We start from the raw sequence: 12,777 nt of genomic DNA, 5'->3' as shown, positions 1-12,777 counted from the left end.
GGGCGGCGGGAGGGTCGGCGTCCTCCCCCGCGGCCCGCGGCGGGCTTCTCCCTCCCTCTGGGGCCCCGGGTTCGCGGGGGGAGTGGGGGTTACCGGGTGGGGCTGGAGGGCCTGGCCTGGCTTAACTGTTCGGGGTGTTCAGGGACACTGGTTCTGTGGCTGGAGGGTGGGTAGCGGGAGAAATACTCATTGTGTGTTTACAGAGTTGATACGTAGTTGGGGTTTTTTGGGTGTTTCTTTCCATGCCACGTCTCACGGTAATGACTTCTAATTCCAGCTCTCTCGTGGCCCCCTTCACCCCCATCAGCCTGATGCTTTCACTTTTTTCGACAGTTCTCCATCTGTCTTTCTCCATGTGGTTGTCAGTCACTCTTCAGTTCTTTTCACTATTTTTGTCTACCATCATCTTCTGGTAAATGCTCAAGCACTCGTCAGTGTCTTTTATACTTTCCCATGAGGCTTTTCCTCAGAAAGTTTTGCACAAAAACTGGAGGAAATAATAATTGAGTGAAAAGTTTCTGTCTTCTGTAACACCAGTTACAGCTGTAAGGCAAGGTGAAGAATTAGGTTTTGTACGTGTAATACGGATAGAGTAATTTCTTTGAGAAGGAAGGATGTCAGCCTTGGGCCTGGTTGGCAGGGAGATTCAAGTTAATGCCGTGGTGACTCCGTGGCTGTATATTTTGTTGCAGCCATGGTGGCAGGCAGGGTCAGGATGCTGTTCAGGGGTTTTCCTCCTTATCTGGAGCAGGTCCCTTGATCCAGTTCACCATGAGCTGCGCAAATCCTTGTAGCCGTGTTGCGTGCAGATGCGGCTGTGCAGCTGGGGAGTTGTCTGCTCGGGTTGGCATTGCCACTGAGGAAGCGCACGTGTGGCCAGAGCCCCAGAAGAAAAAAGTTACTGAAGCAAGGGCTGAACAATTAATGGTTGTTTGGTAATGGGGATGGTCAGCTGTATGGCATTTTGCCTGATGGTAGTCAGGACATATATAAGGAACATGAAAGACTTGAGGGGGTGGTGGCTGGAGGATAGAGGAGAAGAAAGGGTATGAGTGGACTTGATGGAGTGGGATGAGGAACAAAGGGGCCATTATGAATTTGTATAAGAGCAGGAATTATGCTCATGAGTGAGGGCCACAGGGCACAGATCTGTACAGAATCAAGTGTCATGACTCAACTGAGTGAGATGACTCCTAATACTTTTTTATTTTCCTGTCGCTTAGTCTAAAAGCATTGGAGGATGGTGGTTATAATATCCTTGGGTTCAGCTGCAAGCCTGGTGAGGCTGAGGCTGTGGCCCCAGCAGCCTTCCTAGAACCAGCCTCTGCCTCTTGTGCTGCCCCTTGCACTGTGGTAGTACAACCTTATGCATGACTGCCTGCTGAACTGTGAGAGTGATCTAGTGGAAAATGGGCATGGGGAAAAGATACAGAGGTTGCTTCAGCAGCTCAGCTGCACAACTAGAGCTTAAGGAAGCCACCCAGGGCTTTCCCTTGTGGAAGGGGACTCTGGCAGCCTTGAGTCCAGAGGAGCTGGAAACAACTGAAAATCTGGTTTGGAGGGTCTTTCTGTTACTGAAATGTCATATGGTTTAGAACAGTTAATTATTGCTACAAGGTTATGGTTTCTCAGGCTTGACTCTGAGCTAAGATTGTTGAATAGGGTAAGGAATAAGGTGACATACATTGCTAATATTTTTAAAAATAAAAACGCAAGGCATTGATGAGAAATGTATGAGCATGGGAGCTGAGAGGAGGGGAAAGAATATGTAGTTATTACTGTATCTATGTTATTATTTGAATGAATCTGCTAGACATTTCAAAGCAAAATCTTACATTTTTCTAGACTTTTACTTTGTAGATACCTTTGTAAATACAAAACTGCATGATGGTTTGTACAGGATCAAGAAAGTGTTGTGTAGGGGAGCTTTGACTGCTGCTTATAATATCTCTAAACTGTAACAACACAGCTTTATGAACATTTAGTTGAATAGTTAAGGAGAAAATAGGTAATATATGTTACCAGGTTGTACTGTCACTAACTGCAAGGTCCATATCTGATTGGTGCAAGGTCTATTTGGAAACATTTGTTTCTACCTTTCTCTTTCAAAACTGAAGTAAGTTGGTTTGCACTAGCCAAACTGGCGTGAAATTAGAATTGTTTTGCTTTTGCTTCTGCAGAATATTTTTCATTTAATCGTGTAAGATTTTGTATTTTCACAGTATTTTACCAATATGAGCATTTTCCAGCTTCCTCTAAAATAAGTATTGTTCCCACCTAGTGAGAGCAGCAGGGCTCTCCTTTGCTCCCAGTTCACTTAATGTGGAATTTTCAAAGGCATGTGAACTACCTGAAAGCATGCTTCAGACTTGCAAAATTGAAAGAGATATGTATTTAGTAAGGAAAGGAAGGATAACATCTAAGGCTTCTACAAATTGTATTCTGTGGTAACTAAATTTAACTCCCTCCTCAGAGACAGCAAACTCTACGTAGCTGAGATGGGAAAAGGTCGCTTGTATGAAACCTTAAACTTTAGAGAGCATGAGATGCTCCCTGTAGTGGGATGTTGTAAAACGATGATGTTGAATTTGTATATGTGAATGTGCAGAGATGAGAAGGTAATCCATAAAAATCTAAAAATCAAGCTCGGCTCCTGAAGGGAATATTGTTAGATATTGCTACAGTTCATGTTCCTAATGGATTGATGTATATTTTCACTAAATGTTGGAAGTCAAAACAACACCTAAAATATCTGCCTTAATTCCTGCTGATTTACTAGTTAGTGCTTGTGTGGATGCCAGTGTGAGACTTCTGTGGTTTTTTTTTTTTCTTTTTTTTCTTTTTAATTCTTTGATACTGTTTAAGAAATCAAGCTCTAGCTCAATGTAAGTTGCACTATATTCACTCCTCTCTGTCAGGAGCTGTTTTAAGGGACAGCACTTTGAATTCTGCCTTTCCAAATATTTAAATACCTGTCTACCTCAGCAGAGGCATCAAGAGTTTGTTGGGTTTTGTTTGTGGTTTTTATTTTATAATAACAGTGATTTACTCTTGGTGATTATGTTGCCAGAATGTGAGCTGCTCTTCATCTGTGCATTCAAAAAGTCATTAAACCCTTAATAAAAGTTTTTCTGTGGCATGAGCATTGTAATTCTGAATTCTTGACTTTTTATTTAAAGACACAAAGTAAGGAGTCAAGTGATCCCATGATTCCCAGAAGTGAATTTTGACCTCTGAAAGCAATATGCTTTTTTTAAAGTGTGTGTGTGTGTGTGTGTGTGTGCATGAAGCTTTTTAGTGCAACATCTCAGTCCATCTTGTGTACTTAATAAATTTCTCTGAACTGTGAAGAAAAGTTTTATTTTATGAAGTACCTGGATAGAATTGTACTGAATTAGCCTTGCTGCTGAAATACTTCTTGGTGCATGGTAAAATGAGATTCTACCTGTCAGTGTCAAAACGTGCATTATTTTTGAGGGGAAGGTTATAAGTGGCAAGAGTGCTCTTGGTGAAGTGTCTTGATACAGATCTATTGATTTGAGAATCTCCATCGTTAAACTCCACAATGCTTTCACTTTATCAAAGCAGAGTTATTCTCAAAACAATGGCCAGTTTCAAAAAAACAGCTTTGTGGAACAGCTGAGTTCAAAGCCTTCTTTACCTTTTCAAAACAGAAAGATGATGAAATTGAAGAAGGAGATCTTCCTGAACACAAGAGGCCTCCAGCACCAATAGATTTCTCAAAAATTGATCCAGGCAAGCCTGAAAGTATCCTGAAGCTGACGAAAAAGGGGAAGACTTTGATGATGTTTGTCACAGTGTCGGGAAATCCCACAGAAAAGGAGACAGAAGAAATAACTAGCTTGTGGCAGGGCAGTCTCTTCAATGCAAACTACGATGTGCAAAGGTAAGCTCTTGTGTGCAAAGAATAAAATTCTTGCCTTTACAGAACTCTTGTTTCTTTCTTCCTGAAAATCTTTTCAACTGTTCATCTTGTGCCCTTCCCTACTTCCATCATCCATCACTATTCCTTTGTTTCACTTTATATACTAATTTGTTTTAAGTCGCGCTACAAAAGTTCTGGTGTAGTGCAAAAATCTTTCTAACGTTTATGCGTGATGTACACATAGCCTAATTTTTTTTAATCTCATTACGTTTTAGTTTTAGCTCCAGTAGTTTGCCTTTACATGCTTGATGGAGAACATCACACTTGGGAGATTTGTCACCACAAAAGGCTTTTTGTTCCCCTGGATAAAAAATGTTGCACTGAGAATCATTTTGAAGGAGAGGAATGTTGTGCTTTTGAATTAAGGCTGAGGAGGGTTGCAGCAAGCATATAAAGCAAATTTAAAGCCCAATAGTGGGTTTTACATAGTGCTGAATTTGTTCTGAAGTTTTCTTTATTCCTTGGTTATTTATAAAACTAATACATTTTATTATTACTTGTACTAGAAAATTGTTCTCTTGTCCCTGTCCCCAAGCAACGACAACAAGACCAACTTCTTGCTCTTAAATGTATCCCCTTGGTTGTGGAGGTGCTCTGAATTAAGCAAAATGTTGTAGTGCTTGAAAGGCACACAGCTAACTGAAAAAAACCCAATCTCTTTATTCTAGGTTTATTGTTGGCTCAAATCGTGCCATTTTTATGCTGCGTGATGGTGGTTATGCCTGGGAGATCAAAGACTTTTTGATAAATCAAGAAAGGTGTGCAGATGTTACTCTGGAAGGTCAGGTTTATCCTGGCAAAGGAGCAGAAGAAAGTGAGAAAGTAAAAAACAAAACAAAACCTGAAAAAGCAAAGAAGAAAAAAGATGCAGACAAGAAATCTGATAGCATCAAAGAGGACAACCGAGCAACCAAACAGAAAGAGGATCTATGATGGACGCGTTGACCAGACTGAATGCTGCTCTGCTGTTCCTTGAAGGGAAACTAATTCTCCATACAATTCCTGGCTTTACTGGGGGGAAGGAAGGAAGCAGAGATTACTGAGGTTAAAGGACTTCTATGTTGAAATATACCAGTTTACTTATTAATACTGGCCATTTGTTTAGTTACAGGAAAAGTAATGTGTAATACCAGCGATTGACTACTTTAGTTTGTAATTTTTTTATGCTTTTGTTGTTGTTTAACATATGAACCTGTGTGTCTAACATCACAAAGTTACGTGAAAAAGGAGAAAACACAGTCTCAGAATACACCAATGTTCATCTGTAGTAGCTGCATTCATTTTGGGTATGCAAGTTGGTCACTGATACATAGCTGCTGTTAGATAGCAGGGTACTGTGATAAAAGATTCTCTTGGAAGCCAGTTTGCTAGACTCAGTTGGCACAAGATAGTGTTAGAGTGGCCAAAGATGCCTGAAATTATGGCATTTAGGACATGTCTGGTTAGACTGCCTGCTTCTTTAAAATAAACAAAACCCCTTCAGTATGTCCCCCAAAATCCACAGAAGTACTTGGAAGCATGGTAGAAGCCAAGGCAGATATTTGGCTAATGCACTCCAAGTCAGTGCAGAAGGGAGATGCTGTACCTATCAGAAGTGATGCTGGCCTGGTAATGGAATTGCAGTACCCACGTGAGCAGTGTGGGGGTGAAGGGAAAAGTCAGATTAATGCCATTCAGATTGCTGCTGCTGCCAAAAAAACTGTGCCTGTGGAAGCAAATGTTATGCATGCCCCATTATCTAGACAGTGAGCTAGAAGAAATAGCTTTAACTCTGAAATTAATTTGTTTTACTGGTTTAAGGTTTGTTTAAATCATTGGAAAAGCACCAGTTGCAGTACAGAGTTAAACTTTTGAGTTAGACATACTACTTACTGATGTTTAATAACCAGATATTTTTTATTTTTTTTTTGAGGGGGGTGGGGGGTGTTCTACGGATTCCTGGCTGGCATGGTTGATTGTGAATGAACATTTGATTTAAATAGTATGAAGTTTGATGTATGGGAGCAAATAGGATTTCTCCTTGTAAGACTGTATAATTGGGAAGGTTTAATTATTATTCAGATTGTATTCAGTCAAATGTGTTGTTTAGAATTGTTTCCCTTCTGCCTTACTGTCTGTGAAGGACTAAATGCACCTAGTACGTATGGTCCATGTCATTTTCCAGAGGATGAGCACAGCGTTAACTGTCTTCATTCTATACTACTAAAATGTTACTATGACTCTTTATTTAAGGTGCTAAAATCCAAGTGTTTTGGATAAAAGGTCCTAATTGAACCATAATGGTTGATCTTGTGGAATACTTCAGTATCAAAAGTGGGAAGCTGTGACTTGCTGAATGCTTGTTCTAAAATAAAAGATGTCACTAAGCTCATCGTTTCACCGAGTAGTAAAACTTCTAAATAATTATGCATTTAATTTGGTATTCGGGAGACAGACTAACTCATCTTTGGTTTCTGTACATAAGAACTAAATCATATTGATGAAAGTTCCAGGTGATTGGTTTTATTTAATTTTAATTATATTTGTATGAATTTAGGATCACAGAAACCTTTGTGGCCGCACTTCATTAAACAGGTCTGTGCCTGTTTGAGTGGAAGAATGAAAATCCTGTGTTTATTCAGGTTTAACTGTATTACTTCTATATTCTATTACTAATCCCAATGTGTAGGGGACTTGATAAGTCTTTGTAGATATTTGGGTATCACATTGCATTGAAGCGAGATGTGCAGTCCATTTCTTGTTCCTAACTAATTTATCATTTTGTCAACTGTTCTGGGTTTGCACCTCCCTTAACTTTAAAGAATATTGCTTCTCATCTCAGGAGACGAGCAGAGGTCAGATGAAACTATAAACATGAAATATTAATGAGGTTTTTTTCTTTGTAAAACTTAAATCTGTGGTATAGAGATGACAATTCAGATTATGATCAGAAACATGAGGAAATGCAGTTTCTGTAGTTTTCCTAATGTTATGAAACATTACCATGATTTCTTTTTTGATCAAATTGACTTTGTCCTGAGCTAAAGAACTAAGCAATGCAAAACAGTATACAAATAATACAAAAGCAAATTAGCCAAGGAGGAGAAACAATTACTCTGCTACAGCCTGGCTTTTGAGGATAGATACTTGGTTTAGTCATTCATAAATCTCCGGTAGGTTGGGTCTTTTCCCTTCACAATTAAAAGAAGGGGCCAGTTTTGAAATTCAGCCAGTCCATTGACTGGGTTTTTTGTTTGGTTATTTTGAGTGATTGAGTTGCCTATGCCAAATGCAGTCATGTTTTGTACCACGTAGCTTGTTTAAATTTTAAAGTGTCTGGGGTTTATTTAGATTTTTAATAGGAATAAGGACTTGAGGGTTGCTTTTTGATATCAAATAGAAAATACTGCCTTCAAGGAGCTTTATCTTCCATTTTTCTTCTCACTTTTTCATTCTTTACACTCAACAAATAATTAAATATTCTAACAAATAATAATGTTCATAACTACTCCGAAAGAACTTTTTAAAACTAGTAAGTTTGAGACCCTAGCATTTGTCTTGGTGCAGTGTTACATAAGCAGATGTTATTTGGTAATGATTTGAGGCCCAAACACAGTATCTCTTACGTGTATATATAAAAATAAATACCTTCCAAAAATTACTTAAGGTCATTAATGTCCTACAAGTACCCTTGCAGCTGTTAAATTCTGCATTTGCATCGCATCAGACTTCCAGTAACAGATTTTTGGCTCTACGTACAAGCAATTCAGATGCTGCCTTTAAAACTAATTTCATCAAGTAGAGAGTGATGATTATAGCTCTTAATTCCTTATTTTTTTAGTACTGTACAGAGGTACGTGGAAAATTTTATGCTTTCATGACAGCTGAATGTCTGCTGCCTTTCACCACCGTGCTTAGTGGCTTCTCTGTTGTAGTGCCATAATTATGTTCTAAGCTACCTTTATATTTTTTTAACCTAGCTGTCCTCACAAAAAAACAGTCTGCCAATGGTACTACACAAGATGTGGTTGCACTTTGTGAAAAATTTCCAGTTGACAATCAACTTTTTATGTAATAAAATTTTGGAACAAACTTCTTGGATATGGTTTGTTGGCTGTGGTTTGTTTTTGTTTTTTTTTAAAGATAAGGCACACAGTATACATTAGCATTATCTGTTTTGCTGAAAAATAAAAATAATTTAAATTTAAATTCCTACCTAGAAGACTACAAGTGCCTCCCCTGTTCTCGAGGGCTTAACTTCATCAACCAAAGGAGTAGAAAATTTCACATTTAAATTGCTAGGACTAGAAAGGAGTGCAGTGTGCAGTAAGTGAATGAGTGCTGGCACTTTTTAAAAAAAACATCCTCACCAACTATTAAATCTTACTAATTAGGAGACGCAAGCAGTGTCCATATTCATTTAAAAACCATGAGAATTGCAGGTGCTGTCATTATTACATTGCTAGAGCACTGAAACTTGCTAGTGGGCTAAAGTTTCCTGTGAAACCATGCCTCTTGCCAGTCCTACCTCATTCTGCTGCACAGCCTTTGTACGCATCACTTGCTAGCAGGGAAGTTTGTGGTTCCCATCTCTTCTTGCAGCTTCTTTTAGTTTGTCGTTAGCTTTGTTGCTGCACTTACTACTAGGCAAAGTACCCATTTTTTTAAAATTCTATCTTGTAAGCCTGATACGACACATGAACTGCAACAGGATTTCTGCTCTTTACTTGAGTGGTCAAAGTATTTCTCTTTTCTGAACAGTTGGGTCAGCCTTGACTTCAAAAAGACTCTTATGTTCCTGTCACTGTTTCTGAACTCTTTCAATTTTCTCATGAAAAAGGTAATCTTAAATCAAAATACCTTTTTGTTAAGATACAGAACAGCCTACTTCTGTCTGATATTTGGCCACTGTTCTCATGGGGTTTATAGTAAGGCTTGGAAATTATTTCCAGGCTTTATCTGTGGCTTGTTTTCTTTTCTGTTCAAGGAGTAACAGTGTTTGCCTTTTCCAGACTTTTTTTTTTTTTTTACATTGCATTGGATGTTTATAGAAATTCAAAGAGCCTGTGCCTGGATAATGGGGACGCCCCTCTTTTTACAAATGCCTTGTTCATTGGTACTCTCATGTTTCTCATTCTACTATGTCTGTTGACACACTTTTATTTGATAATTCTTACTCTGAGATAAAATGAACTATTGCATATCACCACTTTCTGAATTTCATACTGTGCTGTCTTAACAGGGACAAACCCCACTGAATTCAGGTAATATCAGATTGCCAGAAAGGTTATTGCTGCTTGGATTCATGCAGGAAAAGCACTCCACTTGAATTTTGTGATGGTGGTTCTCCTCCAGTAGAGAAGCCGGGTGGTGTGAGGGGGTTGGACACACCACGTATCTTGAGCAGAAGAGGTGTGTGCTGTATAGCTTCTGATTTGTATTTAAAAGGTTGATGTAACACATCACAATCAAGCATTATACAGTATTACCAGCCTTTATCCGAAGACAGCTGGTAAATGCTTTGTTTCTCTCCCATGTGATGCTGCTTAATAGGCCAGTATTTCTACTGTCGATACTGGTGTCAGCTGGGTTTTCAGTGGCATTGTGTCAATGGATTTCTGTAATATGAAAAACAGATCTGTTAACCATCATTTAAATTAACAGGCATAATGAAGATTTTCTCCAAAAAAAAAGATATTTTTTTTTCAATAATTTACGTAGACATTGGTATTTTGGGAGGGAGAGATGCAACAGTTAAAGGAGCGTCAGCCCCTTTCTTCCCAGTCTTACTGGCAAAGGCCAGCAAATACGTGTTCCTGCAGCATGTGGTCTTGCTATGCAGCCTCTGTTAAGAGGACAGTCCTCGTGCCAGAGGCCCTCCTGCTGACCTGCTGAGCCCTTGCACTTCTCACTACATGATGGCAGAGTCTTCCCATCTTGTGAAGTGCTGTAATTCATCCCGTTAGGATGCCTGCAGATACCCTGGCTTGGAAACAGCACACAGGTGACCTGTGTTGGAGTTTCTAATATTCAGGTGGCTCAGTGCCTGCTGGGGTTGTAATAATAATCCTATTGGCAACATCCTTGGCCTGAACATGGAATAAAATGGGGAAAGAATGTGTTAGTATTTGACACTTCTCAGAACTTTTTTTCTTTCTTATTCCAGACTTTTTGTGCCTCTGCTCTGTTGCAGTTGGACAGAAGAGACCCATATTTATTACAGAATAGGGACTAGAATGCTCTAACCCATGAGACTTATAACCATTTTTTTTCCTTTTGTAATTTAATGGTACCTCCAAAACCACTGTGGGCCCATCTTTACTGCCTATAACATCTACTGCAAAGATAATTTTCAGTCAATAGTGTCTGAAAATAGGCTGGACTTCCGTGTTGCCCTTTTTCTGTGGAAATCACTGACCAGAGCATTGAGCACTCATGAAGTTGTTAATATTTAAATCAGTTCAGGTGCCTTTGTTGATGGCAGTGTTACATGTTGGCAGCCCTCCGTGGGCTTTGGAAAGAGGTGAAGAGCAAGACCCCGGCATTTGCCTGCAAGGTGCAATGAGAAGTAGCACTGAACAGCACCATGAAGTAACCTGGATCTTGCTGTAACTTATGTAAAGTCATCTTTGTAATGAGGAAGGCTGAGTTATACATGAATAATTGTATTGAAAGGTTGTATTGAAATAAAATATCATGGTTGAGTATTTGCTGAATCAATAAATAAATAAAATAAAGGTTTAATATGTGTATACATGTGATCATTGCTTATTATTTCCTAGCTCCATTGCTGCAAGCCATTCTGTATGGTTTTTTCTTTTAACTTGTCCTTAGTGCAGTTTTATTTCATTCAACTTCTTTCACAAAAAAATGTCAGTCTTCATCCTCTCATCTAAAATTAAATCCCAAATAGTACATACTTTAAATTGGACAAGACTTTTGTATGAATGTTTTATTATTCATCCTGCCAGCTGTATCCACAGCCATACCCTACGACGTCTCAACCCTTGATAGTCAGCGGTTGTCTTTCTGGTGCTGTAAAACATGTTAATAACTTTAGATAATTGCAGTTCTAATAGGATGGAGTTGCCAAAGAGCTTAATAGAAGCATTGACATGTAAGTGTTTTAGCACTTAAGACAGCAGTTGAGTAGAAGATTTTTGAAAAAAAACTAACTTTCTTTTGTTTAATGTGGGAGCCAGGTATTTTTGTTGTGATCTAGTGAACTATGCAACATAAGCAGGGAAAGGCCACTCCCCATCTCATTACCACTCCTCCCCAACCACCGTTCCCACACAGCATCACCATTTAAGCCATATTGGTCAATTCTCAAAATAACCCTAGTAAGATTTGAAATAAATTTCAGCCACATTATTAGTTCCATCTGTAGTGATAAGACAGGACAGGCTCACTTTCTGGGATGAAAAAAAAAATTATTTTGTAACAGGGAAAAACCGTGCTGAAGAGATACCCAAATGATGCAGCGATACCAGCTGAATACCGGAGATGAAACTGAGTAGTACAGAAAAGCAGAAATGAAAGTCAAAGCCGCTGCATTAATTTGCTGAGGGGTCACTATCAACTGACAGACCCTTGGGTTTTAGGGGCTGCATCTGTGCTTTTAGGAAACATTATCCTGTACTACTCATTCAACACTAACACGATAGCAGATGAGATGAGGTTATGGTTGTGCTGGGAATTTTGTCATGATCTCACATTACACTCTTCGCCGAAGGAGAAGAGATACTTGTTTGTAAGGGGCTTTCACCAGGAAAATTTCCAGTTGAGTGCTGTTACTGTGTCCTATCACAGGCCCCTTCCTGTGTCCTGGTACCGCTCCTGGATGCTGAGACACTCCAACTGAGACTCAAACTCAGAAACTGCAAATTAATCTATTTGCAAAGTGAAACAAAACCCCCTGAGTTTTGTTTTTAAGGTTATACAGTGAGTGTACACACTGGATTCAGCTCCATGGCTAAGGGAAGGATCAACCACAGGGAGGAGGTCCTGAAGGTGTGTTTTGTGGAGACATGAAAGAGGAAGGAAGGGTGTAGCTGCAGTGGTGGTTTCTACACATCCCCACCCTTTGGTCAGAAAGAAGGTGAGGTGACAAAACAACCTCTGAGCCTGCTGCTGGAATGGCCCGTTGGGGCTGAAAAAGCCTGGACACATCACAGTGGCTTCAGCTGCTGGTGGAGGAGCTGGACTGGTCCAAAGAGCTGCAAGGGTTGTGTAAAAAGCGCTTCACTTGGGGACCTGTGCAAACAGCGCTTCTTATTGCCCGGCAGATTTGGGAGAATCGAAGCGCTGTGAAACAAAGGCGGCTGCATCCCTACTTCTTGCAGCTGTGAGCAGAAACTGTGACAGCTCAGTCGCTTGCTGCTCAGAAGAGACTAAATGTGACTGTGACACTCGGCTGGGACTATTACTGTCATGCTGGGATACGAAGCCATTTATGTAAGAGTCAAAATCTCTGTTGGTTTTGGGTTTTGTTTTTTGTTGTTTTTTTTTTTTCTTGGTTTATGATTCAACCCATACCCTCTTTTTCCATTGTCCAAAGAAGCTTCTAAAAGAAAATGAAAACAACACCAAAGGACCAACAAACCCTCCTCCTGAATGCTCTCTCCGCACGTCCCTTTAAAAGGAAGAAGCTGCAGCTAGAAGCACAACACTAATTTTAAAATTTTTGCCAGCAAACACTCTAATATCTGAAATAAGTTTTGCCAGGTGTCTGATGTACAAAAAAAACCTGCATTAACCGGGGTCAAAGAGCTGCTGGCAAGGCTGCCCAGGATCCTTCTCCCTAGGCCAGCTGCTCGGCCACCGACACCGACACCAACACCTGTCTCTTA

At 39.7% G+C, this 12,777-nt stretch overlaps 1 protein-coding gene across 1 annotated transcript in view; it reads left to right on the top strand.

The window, feature by feature from the left end:
* Positions 1 to 5,763, top strand: part of MESD (mesoderm development LRP chaperone) — an 11,989-nt gene extending 6,226 nt beyond the window's left edge. The window contains exons 2-3 of the mRNA XM_026856130.1: positions 3,675 to 3,907; positions 4,615 to 5,763. Coding sequence (XP_026711931.1) covers positions 3,675 to 3,907; positions 4,615 to 4,879 — 498 coding nt within the window. The 3' untranslated portion in view covers positions 4,880 to 5,763. The remainder of the gene's footprint in view (positions 1 to 3,674; positions 3,908 to 4,614) is intronic.
* Positions 5,764 to 12,777: the final 7,014 nt, after the last annotated feature.

Source organism: Athene cunicularia, assembly GCF_003259725.1.
Source record: "Athene cunicularia isolate RWA chromosome 10 unlocalized genomic scaffold, athCun1 chr10_part1, whole genome shotgun sequence".
In the NCBI taxonomy this organism is placed as follows: Eukaryota; Metazoa; Chordata; class Aves; order Strigiformes; family Strigidae; genus Athene; species Athene cunicularia.
Note: the sequence above shows the minus strand (reverse complement) of the source record. Positions and strands in the feature narration are given on the sequence as shown.